The sequence below is a fragment of the Acinonyx jubatus genome, chromosome B2 (genome assembly GCF_027475565.1).
Source record: "Acinonyx jubatus isolate Ajub_Pintada_27869175 chromosome B2, VMU_Ajub_asm_v1.0, whole genome shotgun sequence".
Lineage (NCBI taxonomy): Eukaryota > Metazoa > Chordata > Mammalia > Carnivora > Felidae > Acinonyx > Acinonyx jubatus.
Genome location: NC_069385.1, coordinates 93,000,362 through 93,025,001, shown reverse-complemented (window position 1 = coordinate 93,025,001; position 24,640 = coordinate 93,000,362). Strand labels below are relative to the sequence as shown.

The 24,640-nt window shown below is 39.4% G+C and overlaps 1 protein-coding gene across 1 annotated transcript in view; it reads right to left on the bottom strand.

Annotated features, from left to right (window-relative positions):
• The window catches only part of EYS (eyes shut homolog), a 1,591,614-nt gene that overhangs the window by 51,668 nt on the left and 1,515,306 nt on the right, over positions 1 to 24,640 (bottom strand). The window contains exons 36-38 of the mRNA XM_053222617.1: positions 18,746 to 18,912; positions 17,773 to 17,917; positions 10,639 to 10,813 (exon numbers count right to left, since the gene is read on the bottom strand). Of these exons, the coding sequence (XP_053078592.1) occupies positions 10,639 to 10,813; positions 17,773 to 17,917; positions 18,746 to 18,912 (487 nt within the window). The remainder of the gene's footprint in view (positions 1 to 10,638; positions 10,814 to 17,772; positions 17,918 to 18,745; positions 18,913 to 24,640) is intronic.

Genomic DNA, 24,640 nt, shown 5'->3' with positions numbered 1-24,640 from the left:
ACCTTTTAAAAGTAGTTATCTGTAACTGGTGGAATCAAGAGTATATTCTTATTTTATACTTTATGAATTTTACAAATTAGACAAAATATATATTATATGTACTATTGTTTTTTAATTCAAGCATATACAAAAGTAGGAAAAAAGTATTAATAAACATCCTTCTCGCTTAGCTTCAAGTGATCAGTTTTTGGCTCTTTAGTTTCATTTGCGTCTTTGTCTACTATTTTTCTTTTTTTGGCCCCCAATTTTTTTTTAATATTTATTTATTTTGAGAGAGAGCGAGCGAGAGAGAGCATACATGAATCGGGGAGGGACAGAGAGAGAGGGAGAGAGAGAATCCCAAGCAGGCTCCACACTCAGCATGGAGCCGGACTTGGGGCTTGATCTCAAGACCATGAGATCATGACCTGAGCTGAAATCAAGAGTCAGACACTTAACCCACTGAGCTGCCCAGGTGTCCTGGCCAAAATGTTTTGAAGCAAATCCCATTTAGCTGTAAATACTTCAGTATGTATCACTAATAGATAAGAAACTTATGAAAAAACACAACCAAATACTAGTATCATACCCAACAAAAATAACATTAATTCCTTATGATCATCTAATTTTCATGTTCAGTTAATTATGTTTGTTTCAAAAAAATTTCTTTGCTGTTTTTTTTTTTTTGACAGTTCATCAGGATCCAAGCAAGTCCCACAAATGCATCTGCATAGAATGTATCTTAAGCCTTGTTACCTAGATAAAAATTGTCCCTCTGCATTTCGTTCCATCCATATGATTTTTGTTATTTGTCCAGCAGAATTTGCCATATTCTGGATTTGGCAATTTATATCCTTATAATGTCATTTAACTTGCTTTCCTCTATTGCCTTTATTTCTCATAGCCTTGTAGATATAGAGGCTTGATTAGATTCATGTTCAGGTTTTTTAATACTTTAGAGATGGTATTGTGTAGTTGCAATGACATCGTATCAGGAGGCATATACTGTTTGCTCTACATTTAATTGTGACAGGCCAGTTGGTTCAAGTGGCATTAGTTAAGTGGATTAGCTTGATCCAACCATTGTATAGTTTTCTGTCAAGATTTCACTAAATGATTCAAACAGCCATTATTTCTGGGGTGGTTACAAAATGGTGATATTTCTAATTTCTATTATTCATCCTGCACTTAAATTAGTTCAGTTTGGTAAGAACTACTTCTCATCAATTATCTGGCTAGTTAATATTATTTAGTATTAGTTTTCTATTGTTGCATAATAAATTACCCCAGACCTTATAGGCTTAAGACAATAATAGCCATTTATTATTATTATTATTATTATTATTATTATTATTATTATGGACTCATAATAGGCTACTCTGTTTTCAGGCTTGCCAACTGCAAATTTGTTCTCTACACAACTGCCAGGGGGACTATATAAAATAGAATCTGGCCGTTATTACAACTGCTCAGTGGGCAGAATCATTTAATCCTTAAATTTCACAATTTAAAGAAGGCAGAAGTGCCAGTGACTCTTTATCTAACTTTGAAGTCACAAGCTGTCATTTCCAGAATTACTTATTATTTATACAAGTCAGCCCTATTCAGTGTGGGAGGGGACTGCAGAAGGATGTGTTCAGAAGGAGGGCCACCTGGAGGCCGGCTACTATACTCAAAAATAGACTTTTACAGAAAAGGAAGGTTGAACCTATCTATCTTTCCCCTTTGTCGAATTTCAGAATAATGAGTGGTACACTAGCAATCTCCATAGGTGCCAAGTTTATTTTTCTTTTTAATCCCTTGGTAGAATGTATGTATGGAGTATCCTCACAACTATGTGTATTTTATATATCAGTATGTTAAAATCCATTATTCTCTAGGATTCTGAAACTGTCCCATCTTTGGCCAGTGGGAGTCTCTTTAAGTTGGCTTCTGTCTTCTTTTAAAAGGACCGTAGTAGTCTTTGACCACTCTCCTGCTCTCAGGTACAAAAAGACATCCAGGATCATATCATACATTTCCTACCCCAGAGTTGAATGTACAATTATACATTTATTTTAATTTTTTTTAGTTCTTTGAAGTTTGGGTTTATTTTTTGTGAAAAACAGCATTTGGAGCTAACACTTTTGGTACTAGAGTTTTCATTGCTACTGAGTTATGTTGTTTCTAGATTTCTTTGGTGGACACAGCTAGGAAATAAGAACTTTAGAAAGAGAAAAATTAAGTCATGAATTCATATGTTATTTCTAGTTCAAATAAAAAATGAGAAGATTTTTACTTCTTTGATTTTATGTCTGTATCTCTTTTATCTTATGCTGAATATCTTGGTTCCTAATGAGAAATATTAACATAATTACTCATTTGGTTTAGATCCATCTGTTCATTCATCCATCCATCAAGTTACCTAGCTATTTTCATTTGTAGTTACAAAATAATACTAATGCCACCACTAAGATATAACCCACTTTATGGTCAGTTTTAAAGTTAATTGCATTAAATCTCTCCTAGGTTATGCCACCAACTTGAAATACAGTTAGATTCATTTATTTCTTTATTTTCTTTTAATGCTTAAGAATTACTCCTTTTCTTTTTTTATTTTTCCAGGTGAAACATTTACTTAGCTCCAAATAAAAACTATGAAGCAAACTATATTTTTCAAAGTCTGGCTTTCATCCCCATTACTTCTCCTTGTTCTCTTCCTCATGCTACAGGTAACCATTTATAATTTTTTTTCTGTAATCTTCCTCTGTTTTTTTTTTACTCAGAAAAATATGAGCAGGTGTATATGTGTATTATGTATACCTGTATGTATGTATTTATATCTATGTATCTATATCTATCATTCCCTTTTCTTACATACTTCTTTATCTTACTGTTTTTCACTTAATATATCCTGAGGATCACTTCACAGCAACACAGCAATATATAAAGATTTCTATAGCTGTGTCCTCCATTGTATGAATGTTCTCTAGCTTTACCAATCAGATACCTAGTGATAAACGTCTTGTGCTTGAACAAATAGAGTTTGCTCTGGGAAACAACAGTGTCTGTTTTTCTACAGCCTCACCATTAGATTAGACAATTTTGGGGGCACCTGGGTGGCTCAGTTGGTTAACTGTCTGACTTCAGCTCATGTCATGATCTCACGGTTCATGGGTTTGAGCCCCGTGTCAGGCTCTGTGCTGACAGCTCGGAGTCTGGAGCCTGCTTCAGATTCTGTGTCTCCCTCTCTCTCTGCCCCTCCTCCACTCACACTTGCTCTCTCTCTCAAAAATAAATAAATATTAGATTAGATAATTTTTTTGAACTTTTCCTTCATCTTATAGGTAAGAAGTTAAGGCCAATACTTAACTTGTAGTCTCTAGAAAACAGAGTCTAAAAGCAATTCAAAGGAGGGACACCAGGTGATTCAGTTGGTTGAGTATTTGACTCTTGATTTCTGCTCAGGTCATAAACCCAGAGTCCTGGGATCTAGCTCCCTGTCGGGCTCTGTGCTGAGTATGGAGCCTGCTTATGATTCTCTCTCTCTCTTTCTCTCTCTCTCCACTTGTATTCTCCCCTCTCCACCCCTCGCCCCCGCTTGTACTCTCTCTCTCTCTCTCTCTCTCTCTCTCAAATAATAATAATAAAATAAAAGCAATTCCAAGGAAAGGAAGGGGTATTCTGCCTGGCAAGCAAGAGTGAGAGAAAAACAAAGTCACAGGGAAAGGAAGAAAACCACATGCAAGGTAGTAAGCTACCTGGTAGGTTACACCCGCTGGTTGCTTGGGGAGGAAGTGTTAGTTGAGGGGCCAGAGAGAATCATACAATTCTCTGGAATAATGAGCAGGGAGAAAAGCAGGAGCAGAGACGGTGACAGCAGGCCATGATACACCTTGAACAACAGATGAAAGCCTAAGGAGCATGTTGAGCAGGAAAGAGACATGAGCATAATTTTTGGCAAGCTCTACAATGAGGAAGAGTTTAGGGAGCAGGGTACTAGTTGGCCAACGATTGGTCATACTGTCCGGCAGAGGATCACTGGTTAGACTGCATGAAGCACTGCCACTGGAAATCAAAGAAGAGGATGAAATGGGCAAAGAATTCTTAATTTGGAGAGTTTGTGGGGCCCTGGAGCATGTACGACTGGGCTCTATGGAATTTGGAAACCTCCAAAATTTTATGCAGATTTTTGTGTCCTTAGTATGTTTGTTTTTCTGAGGAAAGGATTTTTAGATCTCACCTTATTCTCAGACATCTGTGAGCCAAAAAAGAATCAGGAAATGCAGGATCAGTGAGGTCTGGTGCTCAGCGATAGATTTATGTTGTAAATAGGCCTCATTTATGAGCTTAGTATAAATCTTGGGTGCATTTCACCTCTTACATCCACATTCTCCAAACTCCAATTGTACTTACTGCTGCTCATATTTATATTTAGCTTGTTTTTGTAAGTTTTGCTTTTCCTACACTGTGTTTTTCTTAAAGGAACACACTTCACATTCTTCTCAGTCATCACCAAAAGATGACTTTCAGGTGTTAAAAGAAACGGAGGCATATTAAGAATTTTGAGTTTAGGGGCGCCTGGGTGGCTCAGTAGGTTAAGCATCCAACTTCGGCTCAGGTCATGATCTCACAGTTCTTGAGTTTGAGCCTTTCATTGAGCTCTGTGCCGACAGCTCAGAGCCTGGAGCCTGCTTCGGATGCTGTCTTCTCTATATCTCAAGAATAAATAAACATTAAAAAAATTAAAAAAAAAAGAATTTTGAGTTTATCTGAGGAACACTTGATTTGAACTGGGCAGCCTGTAATATACCAGATAGAGAGGAGCTCCAGGAGCTGTACCAAATGAAAGACTTTTACAGGCAGAAGGGGTGGGAATAAGGAAAGCAGGATGGCCAAAAAGCAGACTGTTTATTGCAAAGTCACTTCCCTCTAGGGGATGGCAAGGGTCTATCACTCAGATTGTCTAACTGGCGCTGATCAGGCAATTCCTGAGTGACTGGTTTAAGATCCCGTTTCTGGGAAAGCCTAACCATAATTAAGTCAGGTCTGGGTTTGGTGATGTGGGGTGTAGCATAAGCAACTCCATTTTGGGCCTGTTGTCTTGTTTTTAACAAAGGTCAAGCAAAGTGCAAATTAAATGAAGTAAAATCAGCTTAAAAACATGTTGTACAAAACACATGTACATAGATAAGTTACAACTAAACAAATCTTTTTTTTTTTTTTTTTTTTTTAAATCCTTGGCTGCTAACAATACAAACAGCTCACTGGTTCTCTGTTGCATCAGAGCTCATCCCAAGAGCATAAAGGCCTTACATGAACTCTGCCTTATTATACCCTCATCGGAGAAACTGCATTAGGACACAGCTGGATCCGTGGATGCTGACGTGCATGGAGCAGAGAAGCAGGGCGTTTAGGGGTTTACAGAATCCCCAGCGGGGTCCCAGCCATATCAGGCGCCCCCTCCCACCTTCCTTGGCTCAAGACCTCCCCGTATGTACCAATGGCGCCTCCTACTCCCGGTTGTGATGCATGGAACCAAAGGAAGCATTTTGAGTTCTTTTTGAAAAAAACTTGTACCATTCAGCTGTGCATTGTTAAGGTGCTTTGACCGGCTTTGAGATTTTTTCTTTTAAAATTTATTCCGAACACCATGAAATTTATGCTTCTGGGTTGGGGCCTGCCTCTTGAGCATTTAAAAAACGTTTTATCTTGCGTGTTAGTTATTTTGAAGAAAAAGACTGAACGTTAGCTTTGATCTGCCTAGAACGGTACCCAGAAATTCAATTTAATAGTAGTCTGCTTCAGGAAAAAAGTGTAGAGCCATGTAAAGTTAAAAGCCTGAGATAGAGGAAAACTTCTTAAACACCATGGAAAAGCATATATTACAAAGAAAACATCTTCTTTTAAACAGGAGATTCTTGTTACTGAGATTAGAGCAGAATTACAAAACTTATCAAAAAGAATAAAATTCTCTGTAAAATGCTGCCGCTAGAGCTGAAAGTCCATGAGTGGGAACCTTAATATTTTTAAATAGCTTTATTGAGGAATAATTTACAGACCATAAAATTTACCTCTTTCAAATTCAGGGAGCTGTCCTTTTAATGTTATTATATAGTACTCACAAGAGCTACTTCTGACTCTACGGTGGTGCTTTACACGTAGTTAATACAGTAAACATTTCGTTGTTATCTCCATAAGAAAATCCCAAACATTGGTCTCAGTTTTGATAAGAAAGCTTTCAGAATCATATAAACAAATGTGTCAGCATGAAGCAAGTCCATTTGTTATTCAAGTCAAAGCTCTCATGTGAGATTATAAGGTCCCGCTTTCCACCCACACAGGAGGTTATGAAACCCCCAGGGTCTTTGTTATTACGAGGCAAAGTACTTCCCAATTTGGAGAACATATGAAGTGTCCACTGAAGACACTTGATTAAAAAAAATTAAAAATAAAGGAACAGATTACATCCAGCAGATAAAGAGATACTTAATACTTTTGTTACCTTACCTGTATTATTAGTTGCTTTTAAATTCATTTCTTATTATTTAGATTCTGGAGAGAATTTTGACCCAGAGACTAGGAAGTTTGGTTTTGGGTCCTGCTGTTCTACTTTTAAGGTGTTGGTTTTATCCTTTTGATTCACTCACAGTCTCTGGGGCTTTGTTTCCCATCCATTAAATTGGGACTAGAATGTCTGCCTTGACTAATCTGGGGAGGTGTGATTAGGAGCAATGAAAATAATATATGCAAAAAATGCTCTGTTAGCCAAAAACTGCCATGCGATTGTATGGTATTACTTTTACTATCACAATTCAAGAAAATTTTGTATATTAGTCAAAATAATCTGCAAATAATTCTAGGTGTCTGTCTATACTTGACACTATATTTTCTAATTAAAACGTGTGGCATTTATTTATTTATTATTTATTTAGATTTTTTAAAAAGTTTATTTATTTTGAGAGAGGGAGAGAGTGGGGGAGGGACATAGAGAAAGGGAGACAAAGAATCCCAAGCAGGCGAGGCACCTTCAGCACAGAGCCCAATGCAGTGCTAGATCTCATGAACCCTGAGACCATGACCTGAACCGTAATCAAGAGTCAGATAGATGCTCAACTGACTGAGCCACCCAGGTGCCCCAACACTTGTGGCTTTTAAATGGCAACAGTTAAGCCCTTTGTTCTACATGGAATAGTGAGGAATTAGAGTGGATTTCCTAGTTGGGCCTTCAATTTCCCATGCTTTCTTACTGTCTTACATTCTTTATTATCACATTCTTTATTACTATCAGTTTATTTATTATCACATTAAAAGATAACAAAAACACTTAGTAGGTTACCTGAAGAATGACATTTCTTTAGATAAAGTGAGGTAAATTTGTTCTTTTGAATAGTTAAACTTGGTTGTAGAGCAAATTAGAATGCATAAGTTGTAAAGCAAGCCTAAAGGTTTCATTAGAAATTGTAAAGAAGTAACAATAAAATCATAATGGTTGAGCTAATTCAAAGTATATTACACTGTGAGGGTGGTGTCCCAACCCGCAGATTTTGTCCTTCGTACTTCTATGGGCTTTTGCTTTTAGCTTATTGTTTAGCACATCAGGTGTCTTGGACATCCCAGAACACATCAAGCCTTTTCATACTTGTTTTGGATTTGATAATTTAGATTTGACTCCCCATTGACCCTCCCTGCACTCACAATCATAAGCAATAGGTCATAATGTACCATGAATATATCTCTGCAATATCTTCAAACTAATTCTTTCCTTTTTTATGGCTACCCCTCTATTTTTTTTAATGTTTATTTTTGAGAGAGAGAGAGAGAGAGAGAGAGAGAGCGAGCATGCGCACACTAGTGGGGGAGGGGCAGAGAGAGAGAAACAGGGGATCCAAAGCAGCCTCTGCAATGACTGCAGAGAGCCTGGTGGGGGTGGGGCTTGAACTCATGAGCCTAGCTGTGAGATCAGGGCCTGAGCTGAAGTCGGACACTTAAACTACTGAGCCACCCAGGCACCCCTTTATGGCTTCCCTTCCCTCTCCTTCCCTCTCCTTCCCTCCCCTCTCCTCTCCTCTCCTCTCCTCTTCTCTCCCATCTTCCCCTCCCCTCCTTTTTCTTTTCTTTTCTTTTCTTTTCTTTTCTTTTCTTTTCTTTTCTTTTCTCTTGTCTAAGTTCATTTATTTATTTTGAGAGAGAGGGAGCAAGAGAAAGAGAGCATGTGCAAGCAAGGGAGGGGCAGAGAGAGAGTGAGAGAGAATCCTAAGTAGCACAGAGCCCAATACAGGGCTTGAAGTCACGAACCATGAGATCACGACCTGAGCCAAAACCAAGAGTTGGATGCTTAATCGACTGAGCCACCCAGACACCTCTATGGTTACTTCTTAGAACCAGGCCCTTAATAATATGCTTAGATTTTCCAAAACTGTCTCCTAGTGATTCCCCAATAAATCAATGCTGCAAAGGGATATCAAGAGGACTGTCTTTACCATGACTTTTTCCTGTCCAGGAATGGTTTATATCTCATTCTTGAGGACAATCAAATCTGTTATCCATCATGTATATTTCCCATCCTTCCATCTGTCCCATTTTTCATAGCTAATTAATTAAAATATTCTGTTTAGTCAATTTGGCTTCATTATCATGACCATCATGGGGTCACCCTGCTTGTCCTTACATTTGCACTTTTGCTTAAAACTTTTGGAATAAAGATTTCTTCTACTTTTTTCATTGAACATTTACTGATTGGTTCACTAACTGAACAAATAATTAATGAATGCCTATTCTATGAGAGGTAACTCTTCAAGGTATGAGGGATAAAATGGTAGAGTGACAGCTCAGACCCATTGTTTAGGGAAAAATAATAATCAACATACAAACAAGCAAACAAATAAATAAATTAGAGAATAATATATTATGGGGAAAGTAAAATATGATGATGTGATAGAGAATGATTAGAGGGAGGGATAGTTTTGGGTTGATCTAAGGGGCACCTTTCTGAGGAGGTGATAAGAAGGAGGCAGCCGAATGGAGACTGTTGGCAAGGGACTCCCTGAATGAAGACACAGCGTTCAGGTCTAGAAGCAGAAATGAGCTGTGTTCTAACTACAGAAGTAGGCTAACTGGACTTGAGCACAGTGAGTGAGGAGTAACAGAGAAGGCCCAGGAGGCTGCGGGGCCAGACCACATAGGGCCTTATCGGTTAAGGTCAAAGATTTAGGTATTATTTTACATGTCCTAAGAAGTCATTGGAGAGTTTGGGGTAAGAAAGAGTAAGATGTAATGACAATCTCCTCTCCTCCAACAAGAAGCATTTTCTCACTAACCCCGTGCAGTGTAATTAGCAGTTGTTTGAACTTTGCACTTTGCTTATTTTCCAGTGGAAGGTTGGTGGAAGGGAACCGCTTAGGGGAGGTAAGGGATTCACTCAGGCTTTGTAAGACTGTGTGCTCATCTATGTTCCTGTCTCCCAGGGGATATTCTGGTATCCCATTTCCTGAATTGCTTTGCAGTGAACTAGAATTAGCTGTGCAGTGCATCATGTCTTCTGACATGTCCTGTGGGACAAAAGCAGGCAGATCACTTTTCTAGTTGTCTCATACATGTAGAGAACAGCTAGGATGTAAGAAACTGAATAGCCAGAGTGGAAGAAATTGAAGGATAGAGTGCTTACTTCCTCTTTATTTGGCATATTCCCAGAGCACCCTCATATATTACCTGCACACCGAGGAGATGCTCAATGAAAGAAGTTCTTTACAAGACAACATTCCTTTGTTCTTCCCACTCAACAGGTCCATGTTTTGTTTCATACTAAAGTAGTTCAGAAGTCACACCACACAGCTTTGCTAGGGTCCACCTAGAGAGGACCCTTTCTGAAGGAGTTCAGTATGAAATATGAATATGCAACATGAAAGCAAATCCCAATAAGCAAACCCTTGTATGATTAATATTTCTGGGGGGTGCCTGGGCGGCTTAGTCGGTTAGCGTCCGACTTCAGCTCAGGTCATGATCTCATACTCCGTGAGTTCAAGCCCTGCGTCGGGCTCTGTGCTGACAGCTCAGAGCCTGGAGCTCGCTTCAGATTCTGTGTCTCCCCTTCTCTCTGCCCCTCTCCTGCTCATGCTCTGTCTCTCTCTGTATCAAAAATAAATAAAAACATTAAAAAAATTAAAAAATATATATTTCTGACAACACTCTCAATGTGATGAATGTAAGATTATTTTCCACGGTGTCTGGAATGACATGCAGTTATTCCTTTTTATTGTTTAAAAAAATTGACAAGATGGCATAAATGTTGCTCTGACCCTCTTCCAGTTGCTTTTATTTGTTGCCCAGATACCTATAAATTTGACATAAAAACCTTTTATTATTTTGAAAAGTTTGTTGATTTATTTTAGGAGAGAATGAGAGCAGGGTAGGGGCAGAGAGAGAGAGAGAGAAAGAATCCCACGCAGGCTCCACACGGTCAATGCAGAACCTGATGCAGGGCTGGAACTGATGAACCACAAGATCATGACCTGAGCTGAAATCAAGAGTTGGACACTTAACCTCCTGAGCCACTCAGACGCCCCAAAAGATAAACATTTTAAATGTGAGCATCAGTCTGTGTTTCTAGTTTGTGTGAGTGGAATACTACTTAACATGCAAATAACCTGCAAGTTTCTTTCTTAATAACATCGTACTTACTGGACAGTGGATGCACTCTCCACACATGTCCCACCATTGCTGCATTTCATTAAACTGCAAGGAGAAACATCACACTGGCTAATGCTGCGCCCAGCGTCTGGGTGGCCCTCAGGATTTCCCAGGCTTCTGAAGTGGCCATTCTTCTCAGTGCGAACTTGAATAGCGAAAATGCAACCTTGAAGAAAGGCAAAAATACATCATATTACAAAGCTGGAAGAAACAGACAAAACAAGAGGAGAATTATTTTTCATTTTTAAAGCAACATTTTTTTGACATAAACTAATACATGTCAATTGGTGAGAAAAATACTGTAAAAACACAGAAAAGCACGGAGAGAAAAATAAAAATTATCTATAATATCAACACTCTAGAAAAGACAATAGTTCACACTTTCATATATATTATATACCACTAATTATTAATATACATATATACACACTATTTTTTCTATGCTTAGCTGTATTTTCTTTTAAACAAAAACAGAATCCTGCATTAAATTATATTGCATATAGTATTCCAAACATTAGTATAGTATAAATACCGCTAACTCTTTCATAATAGCATAAACTATTTTTAAATGATGGCATAATATTCTTTTATATATTTAATTAACCTCAATTGGACAATTGACTAATTTATACCTTTTTTGCTATTAAAAATAATGCTATAATTAATATCATTATATGTATATCTTTGTGCATTTGCTAATGATTTTCTCAGTATTAATTTCTAGCAGTAAAACAACTAGGGCAAACAGTATGGATGCTCTGAAGTGTGCCCAAGTGTCACAGATATTTCGCACAATTGTATCTCCCCAATTGTGCACTGGAATGCCTGCTTCTTCACAGTTACCACAATGCAAGAGATTATTATGTTTCATTTTAAAATGAAATAAATAATAAAATGCCCTTTTGCCGGTTTTATTTGGGGTTGGAAACCTTTTAATAAATTTATTAGTCATTGGTATTTTTTCCTTTTCATATGCTTATTGTGTAATATTTTTCTCAATTCACCCCTTTAAACATTAATTTGGAAGACCTTATATAACGAGCATATTAGTTCTTTGTCATATATTGTTAATGTTTTCTTCAGTTTAATATTTGCCATTTAATTTTGCTTATGGTGAAGCTTCTATTTTTTATGTAGAGAAGTTTATAATATTTATGTTGTCGCATTTATCTTTTTTTCCCTCAGAGATTTGTCTTTGCATAGATCCCTAGAAAGCTCTTTGCCAGGTATAGACTGTATGATCTTACTTATATGTACAATCTAAAGAAGTCAAACTCATAAAAGCAGAGTAGAATGGTGGTTGCCAGGGGCTGGGGTGTGAGGGAAATGGGAGATGCTGGTTAAATTGTGAGAACTTTCACTTATAAGATGGATAAGTTTTGGGGATCCAAGGTACAGCATGTGACTATAGTAAATAATACTGTATTATACACCTGAAATTTGCTGAGGAAGTAGATTGTATGTGTTCTCACCATACGCACACACAAGGTTGACTTGATCGCGCACACTTTTCTCAATGTGTATGTGTACCAAATCGTCACACTGTACCCCTCACCTATATACTATTTTATCTGTCAATTACACTCGGAGCTGGAGGGAAAAGGATCTTTAACACACCAAGATTAGGCAAATATAAACAAAAAGGGCAGTTCAACAAAGACTCTCCATGGAACTGTTTGGGATCCTGAAATGCATTACAATTTTACTCATCTCCTTTAGCACTTAGAGTTTGTTTATAAAGTACTTTTAGGTCAATATGGTTATCAACCGTAAATAGTGTCTTTAAAAGGGTAAAAGAAAGGCCGGACTGGATTTTACTTTTGAAACTTTCAGGAGCTAAAAGCATGGAATAATTCCTCATGGTGAAAAAGATGGGTTCAGTTTTGAAAGGTCAAGAATTTACTCTCCAACTTAATTCTCACTGGCATTTTCACTGACAAGCACCATTCTCAGCAGGCGCTGATATTTTCTTATTGTGAGAGAAGTGATTGTTCTTCCTCAGATTTAACCTTTGTTTTTTCTCCAAGTACTGCCATCTGCTATTACACAAAAAAGCACTGTACAAAATGAAGAAATTAATGAATGCTACTGAGTCTACACCCAATAACCAGGTAACTTCATTAACGAAGCAGGGCTTCCCAAGCTTTTTGCATAGCGAAATGCACTGAGCAGAGAGCAAAGTAGAAGTGCAGGATAGAGTCAGGTGGGTCTGGAGCCAATTACAATCTCTGCCACATGATGGGTCGGAGATCGAAACCTGAGTGCCGACCTTTTCACTTTTAAACTGGGGACAAGAATATCTGATAATCTATAGATTAAGAGGAATAAGGTGATATACATAAACTGGCCAGTATGATCCCTGGCAATTAGTAGGGCTCGTATTCCATCCTGTCTACCTCACTGTCTCAAATCCCTTACGACCTTTATAAAATTGTTTATCTTTTTTGGCAAAAATTGAAAAAAAATTTTATAATCATGCACTGAGAAAAATCTTGTTAAATGACTATAATAAGTATTAAATTCTGAAGCTGTTCATTTAAAAGCACTTCTCCTTTATATGGACAAATTAAATGCTCTTGTTACGAAGAACTGCTAAAATATATTTTTGGCTAAAAACGTGGCAATGCAATGCTATATTTGGAGAAACATTTAGCTAATACAAATAGTTGAATGTGTTTCTTTTACAGAGAGATGTTCATGTCAGTCAATATATACAATTTACAGGCAATTATGGTAGAAGCCATATGTAGAATATATATTGTATATTTTCAGTCTTATTAATATAGCAAAGTATAATCTGCTTAGTATAGCACCACACAACAACTATTCATAACACACTTCCTGCAAATGATAAAGTAGTTATGATAAAGACTTAGAAGCCATAAGCCAGGTGTATATTGGAAAGTAAAATGAGCTAGGTTCCACATAAGTGGTATATTTTGACTGTAAAATAATATGTAAATTATTGCAGTAAACTCATTTTTTCCCCTCTTATGAGTTCTGGTTTGAAAAGTACCATGCAATTAAAGAGAGGTGGGCGGGGGGCAGAGACAGACAGAGAGAGAGAGAGAGAGAGAGAGAGAGGAAGCTGAACTAGCAAGAAATGGATTGTACTGACAATGTAGGGCACTGTTAGTTGGAATAACATGTTCTTACAGTGCTGTTAATGAATCTGAATCTATTTCATGTCCAGTCTGTTTAGCTGAGTAATGAATATTTAGTAATCCCTGTACCAATGAACTCTAGATGCTGTAACACTAGAATAATAGATAGATTTCCCCATGTTCACTCTAGTCAAAAGTAACTTTTAATTCTACATCATGATTAAATAGGTCTTTCAGTGAAAGCAGCAGATCTTAGAACACGGGTGAAAGCGATGGATCTTCTTCCCATAAAAATGCACTTGGGCACATGCACAATTGTATGTATGGCTTCAGGAGACTCCAGGACCTGCTGAATCCCATATGCATCAGCCTGAAAGCCCTGCAGCTTTGTAACAGATGCAACTTTGGAAAGGAGGGGAGAATTCTTCTTAAGGCAGGTGAGAGAGTAAGGCCTTCTCTGCATGGCATATGCAGATTAATCTGAAGAAGGATTAAATAACTCAATATTTTCATAAATATTAAAGTTCTAGGGAAATAATGGCTCATTATAAACTGTTTCCAGAACAAAAACAAATAGGCTTTATCAACAGTAATGATTTGTATTTCATTTTTTTTTAATATTAAAAAATTTTTTAACATTTATTTTTATTTTTGAGAGAGAGAGAGAGAGAGAGAGAAAGCGTGAGCAGAGGAGGGGCAGAGAGAGAGGGAGACACAGAATCCAAAGCAGGCTCCAGGCTCTGAGCTGTCAGCACAGAGCCTGACGTGGGGCTCAAACCCATAAACTGTGAGGTCATGACCTGAGCCAAAGTTGGACCATTTAACCAACTGAGTCACCCAGGAACCCCAGGATTTGCATTTTAGACTGATAACTTATGGAGTAGAGTCATTTATCACTAGTGTTTATAAAAATATGTAAGCCTAAATCATATAATCTTTTATAACATGTGACTTAATCACCAAAGACAAATGCAATGACCTGAGTCTAATTATTAAATTTTTCCATGAAATTTTGTATTTGTTTTGTTATGATTAATTAATATAGTGGCTTCCAAATCTGGGCAGACTTACTGAAATGCAAATTTTTAGATTCCATCATAGATACTTCGATGAAGTAGCTCTGGAATAGGGTCTAGAAATCTACATTTGAAGAAAGTTATGTATATCATTTTTTACAGCCAGTAGAACTCAGCTTTTGGGACTCACAGATGAATGTTACTACTGTGATCTGGCTGTTATGGTACATTGGTAACAAGTATCCATGATTTGCAGAACATACTGAATGCCAGGCAGACATCAAGGGAGGATTCAAGAGACAAGTGATAAAATTAGGGTCTTTCAAGTTCATGGAACTTCCATGACGCTGGATGAGGTGGCATTTACCAAGAAGACCTGCCCCAAACTTCTATCCTGAGAATCATGGCAGCTGACACACTTCCAGATGTGTGTGATCCTAGCGCGTATGTCAGAGGAAGGGCCTACGGTGTGCATGCTGAATTCAGGCTCACCATCATACTTAAGGAGAAAATGACAGGTTTGATGAGAGCTTCTGTTCTCATTACCAAGGTGTGCAGAAAATTCATAATCTTAATAGGGAGAAAATTACATAGAAAAACCCCAGGAAGCACTGGCCTTCAATAAATTTGACAACATCAGGGGTGCCTGAGTGGCTCCGTGGGTTAAGCATCTAACTCTTGGTTTTGGCTCAGGTCATGATCTCACAGTTTGTGAGCTCGAGCCCTGCTTTGGGCTCTGTGCTGACAGTGAGGACACTGCCTGGGATTCTCTCTCTCTCTTTCTCTCTCTTTCTGCCTCTCCCCTGCTCATGCTCTCTCTCTCTCTCTCAAAATAAACATTAAAAAAATAAATAAATTTGACAATATCAAATCCTATGACAACAGGATGGAGAGATAATAATAGTAAACATACACTGAGCGTTTATCATGTATCAGTTTCCGAGTGAAGCATTTAAGATAATTATTTTACTTAACTGATTAAATCAGAAGAATCTTATGGGGTAGATATTTTTCTCCTCTGAGGAGAAAAGAGAAGGAAATGGAAGCTCAAAGAGTTTAAGTAACAGGCTACAAGTTACATAGCTGTAACGCAGCAGAGCCTGAATCTGAAGATGCATTGACTCCAGATCCCATGCACCTAACCACTGTTTGTGTAGCGGAGAAAGAGAAGAAATGTCTGACTGGCGCTGTGCTGTCTCCCACCACCAGGTCCGTCATCACTGCTAACACAGAGTAGGTGCTGTAAACCAGTGTCAATTTTGTGTTGTCTCACCATTACCTCCACCTCAGAACAATCCATGCTGTGCAGGTGAGGCACAGGGAGACACAGGGTGGTGACTAGCCAGGGTCATGAGGCTTGTAGGTGGAAGGACTGGGTGCATCCCCAGGAAGTTGGGTCTCAGAGTCCACACTCTTATCCTTGAAGCTATACCCAGAGTATTTATGTAAGAATTGTGTCTGTAATAAATGACAAGTTTTGAGGACCCCCCCCCCCACACACACACACAGGGTCTCCACTTCACTGAGCGGAAGATGTGCTTCTTCACATTTACCCATCCCTTTTCTTGAATATAGTATTTGTAAAAACTGATTGATTTGTTATGCCTTTGCAATCCTTTTCAGATTATCTCCTGCTGTGGAAGAACTGTTGAGTTATTATTTGGAGCACAGTGCCTCAATATGCTTTAAAGTCTTCTATAAGACACTCTTCGGAGAATCAGCACTGATTGCATATTCAAAGAAAATGTTTCTTGGAGAGCCTTGGCAGAATGAACTAATTTTATTGGAATATGATGCTGGATTGGCTGTGTTGCCTTCCTATATCTCACACACATGGCCTCCTGCATCCGTGTTTAGGCGGAAGTCCATGAAGCTGGGGAGAAGGATGCTGCCAGGCAGGCAGAGAACCCAAGTGCCTGAAGTGGTTTTTGATGGCAGATCCTGTCTTGCAGAGATGTGCATCACATCCTGGTCCCTATACCTTGACTTCTGATGGAGAGTAAGCTGGTCATGGGTGGGTGGCTGAGAACACTATAACAAAGAGTTCCTTGAGCAAATATCCGGAGACTCGGATACATCAAAAAGCTTATTTTCACCAAATGCTCTATTACAACAATTCAAAGCATGTCTTTATCTTATAACTCTACTATGAATCAGCTTTGTACGAGAAGGTCTGAGTCTACTTCCCTTTCTGAACACAGGGAGACAGACTGAGGCAATATGATTATTTGCACAAGCATAATGTTCCCCCTTAATCCTCTTGACTTGTGGCCTCTGTGCTATGGATCAGTTAGCTGTAGTCTGTCTCTCATCTTTGCATCAAGTACATTACAAATTTAGTTGGAGTTTCAATTTTTACTGTGACTCCATGAGATTTACCCTGCTTGTCCTATATTAAAAAGCACCCTAGGGGCACCTGGCTGGCTCAGTCCATTAAGCAACTGACTTCTGCTCAGGTCATGATCTCATGGTTCAGAAGTTTGAGCCCTGTGTCGGGCTCTGCACTGACAGCTCACAGCCTGGAGCCTGTCTGGGATGCTCTCTCTCTCTCCCTCTGTCCCTCCCGCATTTGCTCTCTCTCTCTCAATAAATAAATAAACTTAAAAAAATCACCCTATACAAAAAAATCAGCCATACCCCTCCCCCCCCCCCCCCAGAGCATGGTCTACTTTTCATTTTCCCCCACAGAATTTATCACCTTATACTACTATATAATTTACTTATCATTTTTAGTGTTTATTGCCTTTTCCCAACTGGAATGTAAACTCGGGAGCGCAAGAATCTTTGTTTTGTTCATTGAAACATACTAAACACATAGTACGTAGGTAGTAAGCAACTAATAAACAATGTCCGAATGCTTTCCCTTAAAATCAAGCTTTGATCAAGTCTGATTCAAAAGCAACCCATATTTCTGGTTTTGGAACTAGATGTATACTCGTTAAAGTTTTTTGTTGTCTCCAAATTTGAAACTGGCAGGTATAGTGTAAAAACAATCCAAGACTTACCTTGAAAGCCATTTTTAAAATCGGCTCCATGGGGTAAGAGATCTGGTATGTATTCACTGTAGCCACCTACATAAAACTGACTGATGACATTGAGACCAACCAGTCTTCCTGGGGAGACGATGGACTTATTTTTATGATCATCTACCTTCAAAAGGAAAAGAATTCAAAACCTATTAAGAAAAGGAATTAATTCCTCTGGGTGAACTGTTAAGCTACTGTTTTGTTATTTCCCATTAACTTGGCATGAAAAATTCACAATACCTGAATTTTGAAAAAATAAAAAACACCTCACCACTGTATTCTTTGCTTCCCTGCTGGTGTCTGTTACCATGGATATATTAATATAGCAGTCATGGTTTTGCATTTCAATCAAAATCATAGTTCTCCAAAGATTAGGAACTAGCATCCCACTGGTCTTCCTCCATCTAGCCTTGCCCCCCTCCCCTTCCATTCTCCATACAACCACCAGAGTCAGTTGTCAAAAAAAGTCGACTGTGGTACCCAAACCCCTTCTTCAATTTCTCAGCAGCTCCCCATAGCTCTTGATAAAAATCTAAACTTCTTAGCGTGACATCTAAGTCCTTTTATAATATATATCTGGTCTACACTAACCACCTCTTTTGCTCCTCCCTACCTGAAAACCACAATGAACTACTGGCATTCTTCAAACCCACACTGGGCACTGTTGTTTTTCTGGACCCCTATTTACTTGCAGTTATACTTAAGCATCACCTTTTTGGGGGGAGCATTTCTTGAGCCCTCTCTCACCTTATTTATGTTAGTCATCCTTCTTACTAATCCCCACACCACTTAGTTGCAAGCATGCCTCTACTGCTCAGCTGTATGCACTGGTCTGTGAACTGCAAGGGAGAGGCAGCATGGACCTGTTCCCCTCTCGTCTCCACTGCACAGATCCAACGATATATATAATGCGCGGCAAGTCTCTGGGACAGATGAAGGGATGATGTTTTACCTTCAGCCAGCCCATCTGGAAGAACCTCCCCAGACGGACTGTGTGGATGCCAAGGCTCAGATCGAGGGGATCACTGCTGATACTTGCTGTGCCCGCTCCCAGGTTGTAGGTGTAAACCACACTGCCCTCACGCAGACCCACGGCCAGGAAGTCATCGCTGTCCAACCCTGGGATGAGAAGATGTGTGGGGCATACTCACTGAGAGGAAATTCAGGAGTCTAGTAACCTTTGCTTTATTTTCTAGTTCTGAGGTATAGACAGCATACAGAAATTATAACAGACATCTAGCCTCTCAAGGGCACTCTGGTATGTGTGCATCTGGATATTGTTATTCACACCCCCAGAAACTGTCTGAACACTAAGAGTTTTTCTTTGAAGCCATGAGGGTTCTGGTCAACCCAGGGGAATGATCAATACATAAAAAGTTGGTATTAAAATCTCTTTTTTGTCTGAATGAAGTTCAGTGTGCACTTTACAATAAATAGAAATTTACAATAGACTAGAACTGCTCTGATAGTTCAGAAGATTCAAAAGATTGAGATAACCTGATTTCAGCTTTGAAATTCTATGATTTGAAGAGAGTTTTGAAAATTTTATTTCCATAATTGCTCAGGATATGCTTTAATTGTTCTATTACAAAAGCTCCTGACCATTTTCCCCTATGACTATTTAGAGGTGGGATGTTTTTGTGTTCCCTTTTCTCATTCTCTCTCCATTAGTTCAGGACGTTCCATGGAAAACAGTGAAATGCAGGACCAGAACACTCAGAATACAGCTCATACAGACCCATGGGAAAAGGGGCAGGTGGTTGGGAGAGATCCAGCATCAGGCACTGGAGGAGGGTCATGGCAATGGTCTGGTGGCACTAGGAAGGTTGGAGATGGTTAACAGTGTAATTTCTGGCAGGTGAGCAGAACACCCATTGGTCAAGGCAGAGCTTCTTAAGGTAGGTGGAGGCAAGAGATCTGTCCACAGGAAGGAGGGTCCAAATATATCATCTAATTTCTGAAAGATGTGTTTGTGAACCTTATTACTGAGGTTTGCAGGTGGGAAACTGAGGCAAGAACTTCTGCTTGCAGGAAGAACCTAAGGCCTGATAGAAGAGGTTTAATCATGGGGCAAAAAGCAGAAGCGAGTCCTTGAACATAGACGAATTTTGTTGTGAGTATTCACAATCTCCCCCTCCTACATTTGTAAGAGTCATAGGCTGTATGCTCCCTTGGTTTCTGTTGTTAGGCTAAGCAAGGTAAAGGAGACAAAGATCTGCAGGGGTGTGAGTTTCCAGATAGCCTAGGGAGACAGGTTTCCAAAGGCACTGGAGAGTGGAAGACAGAAATATTATTTAGAGGTACTTGAACTCTACCTGTGCTTTTCTAATGAGTCTGCCATGGGCCCTGAGCTGGGTTATTTTGGGGAGCTCCTTAGGTGAGTATAATATTGCAGCCAGGGTTGAGTGTCACTGTATTAAGTGCCATATCATTGCCTAAACATGCTGGGAACTCAGCAAATCTCATTTTCCCTCTCTCAGGTGACTTCTTCCCACCTGCAATGTTGCACTGGGTTAGCTGGGTTATAGATTTAAAATAGGAAGAAGTCCCAGGAGAAAACAGATTCAGGAAGGCAGTAAGGCAGAAATTGGAGAAAAACCACAATTAGAGATTGGAGAAATCTTTCAGGCAGCAGTTGGACTTTAGAAGACACAGGGAAAGAAGGCTGAAGACAGAATTGTAAGAGACTTTTCTGTGGGCTGTGAATAGGGATCTTTTTGAGGCATTCTAGTGGGCATCTGAATTGTCTTTTCAATTGTTCAGATTTTTGGGCGGGAGACGGTATTTTGCCAATGGAACTGGTGGTAGGAGCGTAATTTATTTGAGCCATATCCTTCTCTTTTTTCTGTCTTGTTGCCATTCTTCTTCCTCGAGTCATGGAAAGCCTCTATCATGCCAGGTACAACATGACCCTCCAGGTCCTCACAGCCTGGCTGGGAGGAGATGGGAAAATTTTCTCCTGTGCCATGGAGATCAGAGGAGGAGCAGCATGGGGGCAGCCATTATGCGAACAGCCATGTCCCAGGGAATACAAGTAGGGATGCACCAACAGGTAGGGAGAAGTGTAGCCAGGGAGCTAATCAAACTGTCAAGCAGATGATAGCATCTTATTTACATACGATGGGGCCATCAGGGTTGTTTTCCTTTTCTCTGACACATCTTCCCCTTTGGGCCTTTCCTCATTATCCCTGATGGTGGGTAATGGTGCAGGTAAGAGAAAGGAAAGCAGCTAACTACCATTGCCGGTGCCTGGAAGGTGAACCGTTATTTAGGGAGTTGGAAGTGCTCTAGGGTGATTTTTTGCAAACCTGGAAGTCCATCACAATCACTCAAGGAGCTCATCAGAAATAGATTCTAGGGATGTCTGGGTGGCTCAGTCGGTTAAGTGTTTGACTTTTGATTTAGGCTCAGGTCATGATCTCTTGGTTTGTGGGTTTGAGCCTTGCGTTGGGCTCCCTCTCTCTCTGCCCCTCCCCTGCTCATGCTTTCTCTCTCTCTCTCTCTCTCTCTCTCAAAATAAATAAATAAACTTAAAAGAACCCAGAAATAGATTCTAGACTTACCTTATGCCCCTATGTGAGAATCTTTGGTGCTAAGTCCTGTAAGTGTGTGTGTGTGTGAGAGTGAGCGTGTGTGTGTGTGTGTGTGTGTATTTTTAACAGCCTTTCCATCTGTTTATGAAGCCTGACTAATATTAATAACTCTAGGAGGGCCAAGTCACATGACCCATCTGTCACATTGGGCTTTGTGTTCAGAAGGGCCTCATGTTTGTTTTAATGCTCTGTTGTCACTTTTTGAAAATCTTTGAGCTGAAGGTTAGGTCCATGTGACAACAAAGCATGAGTGGAAACAGAGGCATTACATACATGCAAATGCATGTTTGTTGTTTCTTGCCACCCCATTCACATGTAGTGTTTGTAAACAGAATCCCCCCAATACTGGGAGTTCAGTGAGACTCAAAATGAGTAACAAGGTAAGTGTGTTGCTTCTAAAGACTGAGTAGGGATGCTGCTGACCCACCAAGAGATTATGCACACAGCCTGAACCACAACTTGCTTCCAGCATGGAAAGGCAATGGTGATCTCAGAAACTTGAAAGACCAAGGAGCTTAGCCTTCCTTTCTTACTTTCATTACTTCTCTGCATTGGCTAATCACTTACACTGAAAATGGTGACATCAAAGGAACAGGAGAGAGAGGGAAGCCCATAGATACCTTTCTTTTCAGTCTTTCCTCACACACCAGGAGGCCGAGGGGAAAGAGTGTGGACAGAATGTGGGTGTATCAAGAAGTGAAATAAAGACAATTGACTTAATTTTGTGCAGCTTCTCTAGAGTTCCGGCAAGAAAGAAATATACATGCAGGCATAAGCTCTAAAATGCCAACTGCATAATTTTGGTGATTCTGCATATGAGTTACATGGTTTTATATTTGCATTTTAAACTGACATAAATAGCAACTAAAAGACACCATAAAGGTTGAGAGACCACTGAGGTAAAGAAGTGCTTTCATTACCTTGTTTTAAAGTTTATTTATTTTGAGAGAGAGAGAGAGAGAGAGAGAGAGAGAGAGGTTGGGGCAGAGAGGAAGAGAGAATCCCAAGCACTTAATAGTGCAGAGCATGATGTGGGACTGGAACTCACAAACTGTGAGATCAGGATCTAAGCTGAAATCAAGAATTGGACGCTCAACTAAGCCACCTAGGTACCCCTTTAATTACCTTTTAATGGCATTTTTTCTTTGCTTTTTCAACAAGGGACCCTGAATATTCATTCTCCAATGGGCCCCACAAATTACACAGCCTTGCCTGAGGGGGCCCTTTGTTGCCTTCATAAAACAAACTGGGAAAGAAGAGAAATGAAAACAAGATTGGCCGTGCATCTGAGGCTGTTGGGAGGCTTTTTTAGGTAGATGGGACGTTGAGACTTGTGGGGGCAGATCTGCCTTGGGGTTTGTGGGGTGACACTGATGCACATGTGGATCCTTAAAGGTCACATAGCTGCTAAGTGGTGCTCTTAACCATTGTCCGCGTAGCAGAGAAAGAGAAGTATGTGTCTGGCTGGAGCTGTGCCCATCACCAACCCTTCCTGAATGTTCCTCTCTGAGGAATAAAAGGAATAATAATTATCTCTTAGGAGTTTTCTAAGGACTCAGTGATATTTAATGTGTAGGTATCAGCACAGTGCCAACCTAGCACATAGTAACTTCTCAATAGATTCAGGTTTTTTTCTTTTCCCCTTGACTATTTCCTGATCTTAGCTTTGTGTATCCCATTTTCTTCTGCTGCTTCATTAATACAAAGCCTGGGAAGCAGGGCTCCTGATTCCTGGCCCGTGACCCCAAAGGGAAAACAGTAGAATTTTTCTTTTTTCTTCTTCCTAAAGCTATAGCCCTGATTGCCTCAGTCCATTACTCTGATCTAATTACAATTTTTTGGAGGGTCAACAATGGAGGTGAAGTGAAGTGACCTAAAGGTATGGTTTGTTAGCGTCCATTTATATGTCTTATGTCACTTTCCTGTAACTTAGTGAAGTGAAAATTTCTTGCCTTCAAGCACATAATATAAACAATGACATATTTCAAACAACCACCACTAATTGCATCCTCAAATTTAAGTGTTCCTTTATGACATTATTCTCTGAGTAGCTTTGAAGAATATATGGGCAATTTCTATTTTTACATTTGCCAATTCACCAAGTTACAGATGATATTTGGCATTGATACTATTAGATAGAGATTTTTAGTGATCTACACAGTGAGTTTCTTCATGAAAAGAATTGGAACTGAGCTCACTTGACATGCACAACACAAAGCTAGTGAATCTTAATGAAACCAGGCTTAGGAAGAAGATTTTCAGACAAAGCAAGGGATATTTGTTGGATATTACTCAGGAGCTGGTGCTAAGAAGGAAGGATTTAGCGAGATTATGTTTTGCAAGTGATAAAGGGGAGGAAGGAAACAAGAGGAGAAGACTTTGGATGAATAGTAGTTAAGAATAACAAGATCTAGGAAGTGAATAAAAATCCTTTTAGAACGTACAGGAAAAAAAAAAAAACCCAAACCAAACAAACGTGGTCTCTCATTGGCTAGAAAGAAGAGTCATAACTCAATTCCACAAATATTGTTAAGCAGAGGGCTTTGAAGTGGGTATATTGTGGTGAGCCATATTAAGCATTATAACAACTCATAGTATTGCTTATAAGAAATGTCATGGGGAAAGAAGATGAGACACTGGTCAGAAAAGCATCCAGCCTCATAATGGACAGAGAATAGTGACTTAGCAACAGAAGCAAGGACTTAGTCTAAGTGAAGAGAGGGATGGTAGCCAGGGTAACAATGATGAAAAATGGAAACAAAGGAATGCTTGTGCACTGTTGGTGGGATATAAATTGGTGCAACCACTGTGAAAAACAGTGTGGAGTTTCCTCGAAAAATTAAAAACAGAAATACCATAAAACCCAGTAATTCCACTAGTGGGTATTTATCCAAAGAAAATGAAAACACTAATTTGCAAAGATACATACACCCCAGGTTTACTGAATCACTATTTACAATAGTCACGATATGGAGGTGTCCATTGATATATATACATCAGGGGAGTAAGTGGGGAGTAAATGGGGAGATGGGAAAGATGGGTGAAGGGGAGTGGGAGGTACAGGCTGGCGGTTATGGGATGAATAAGTCATCAGGATGTAAGGTACAGTGTAGGGAATACAGTCAATGGTTTTGTAATAGCGCTGTATGGTGACAGATGGCACCTACACTTGTGGACGTACCATAACGTATGAATCCTAGGAATTGTATGAGTCACTACGTTGCACATCTGAAACTAATGTACGTTGTGTATCC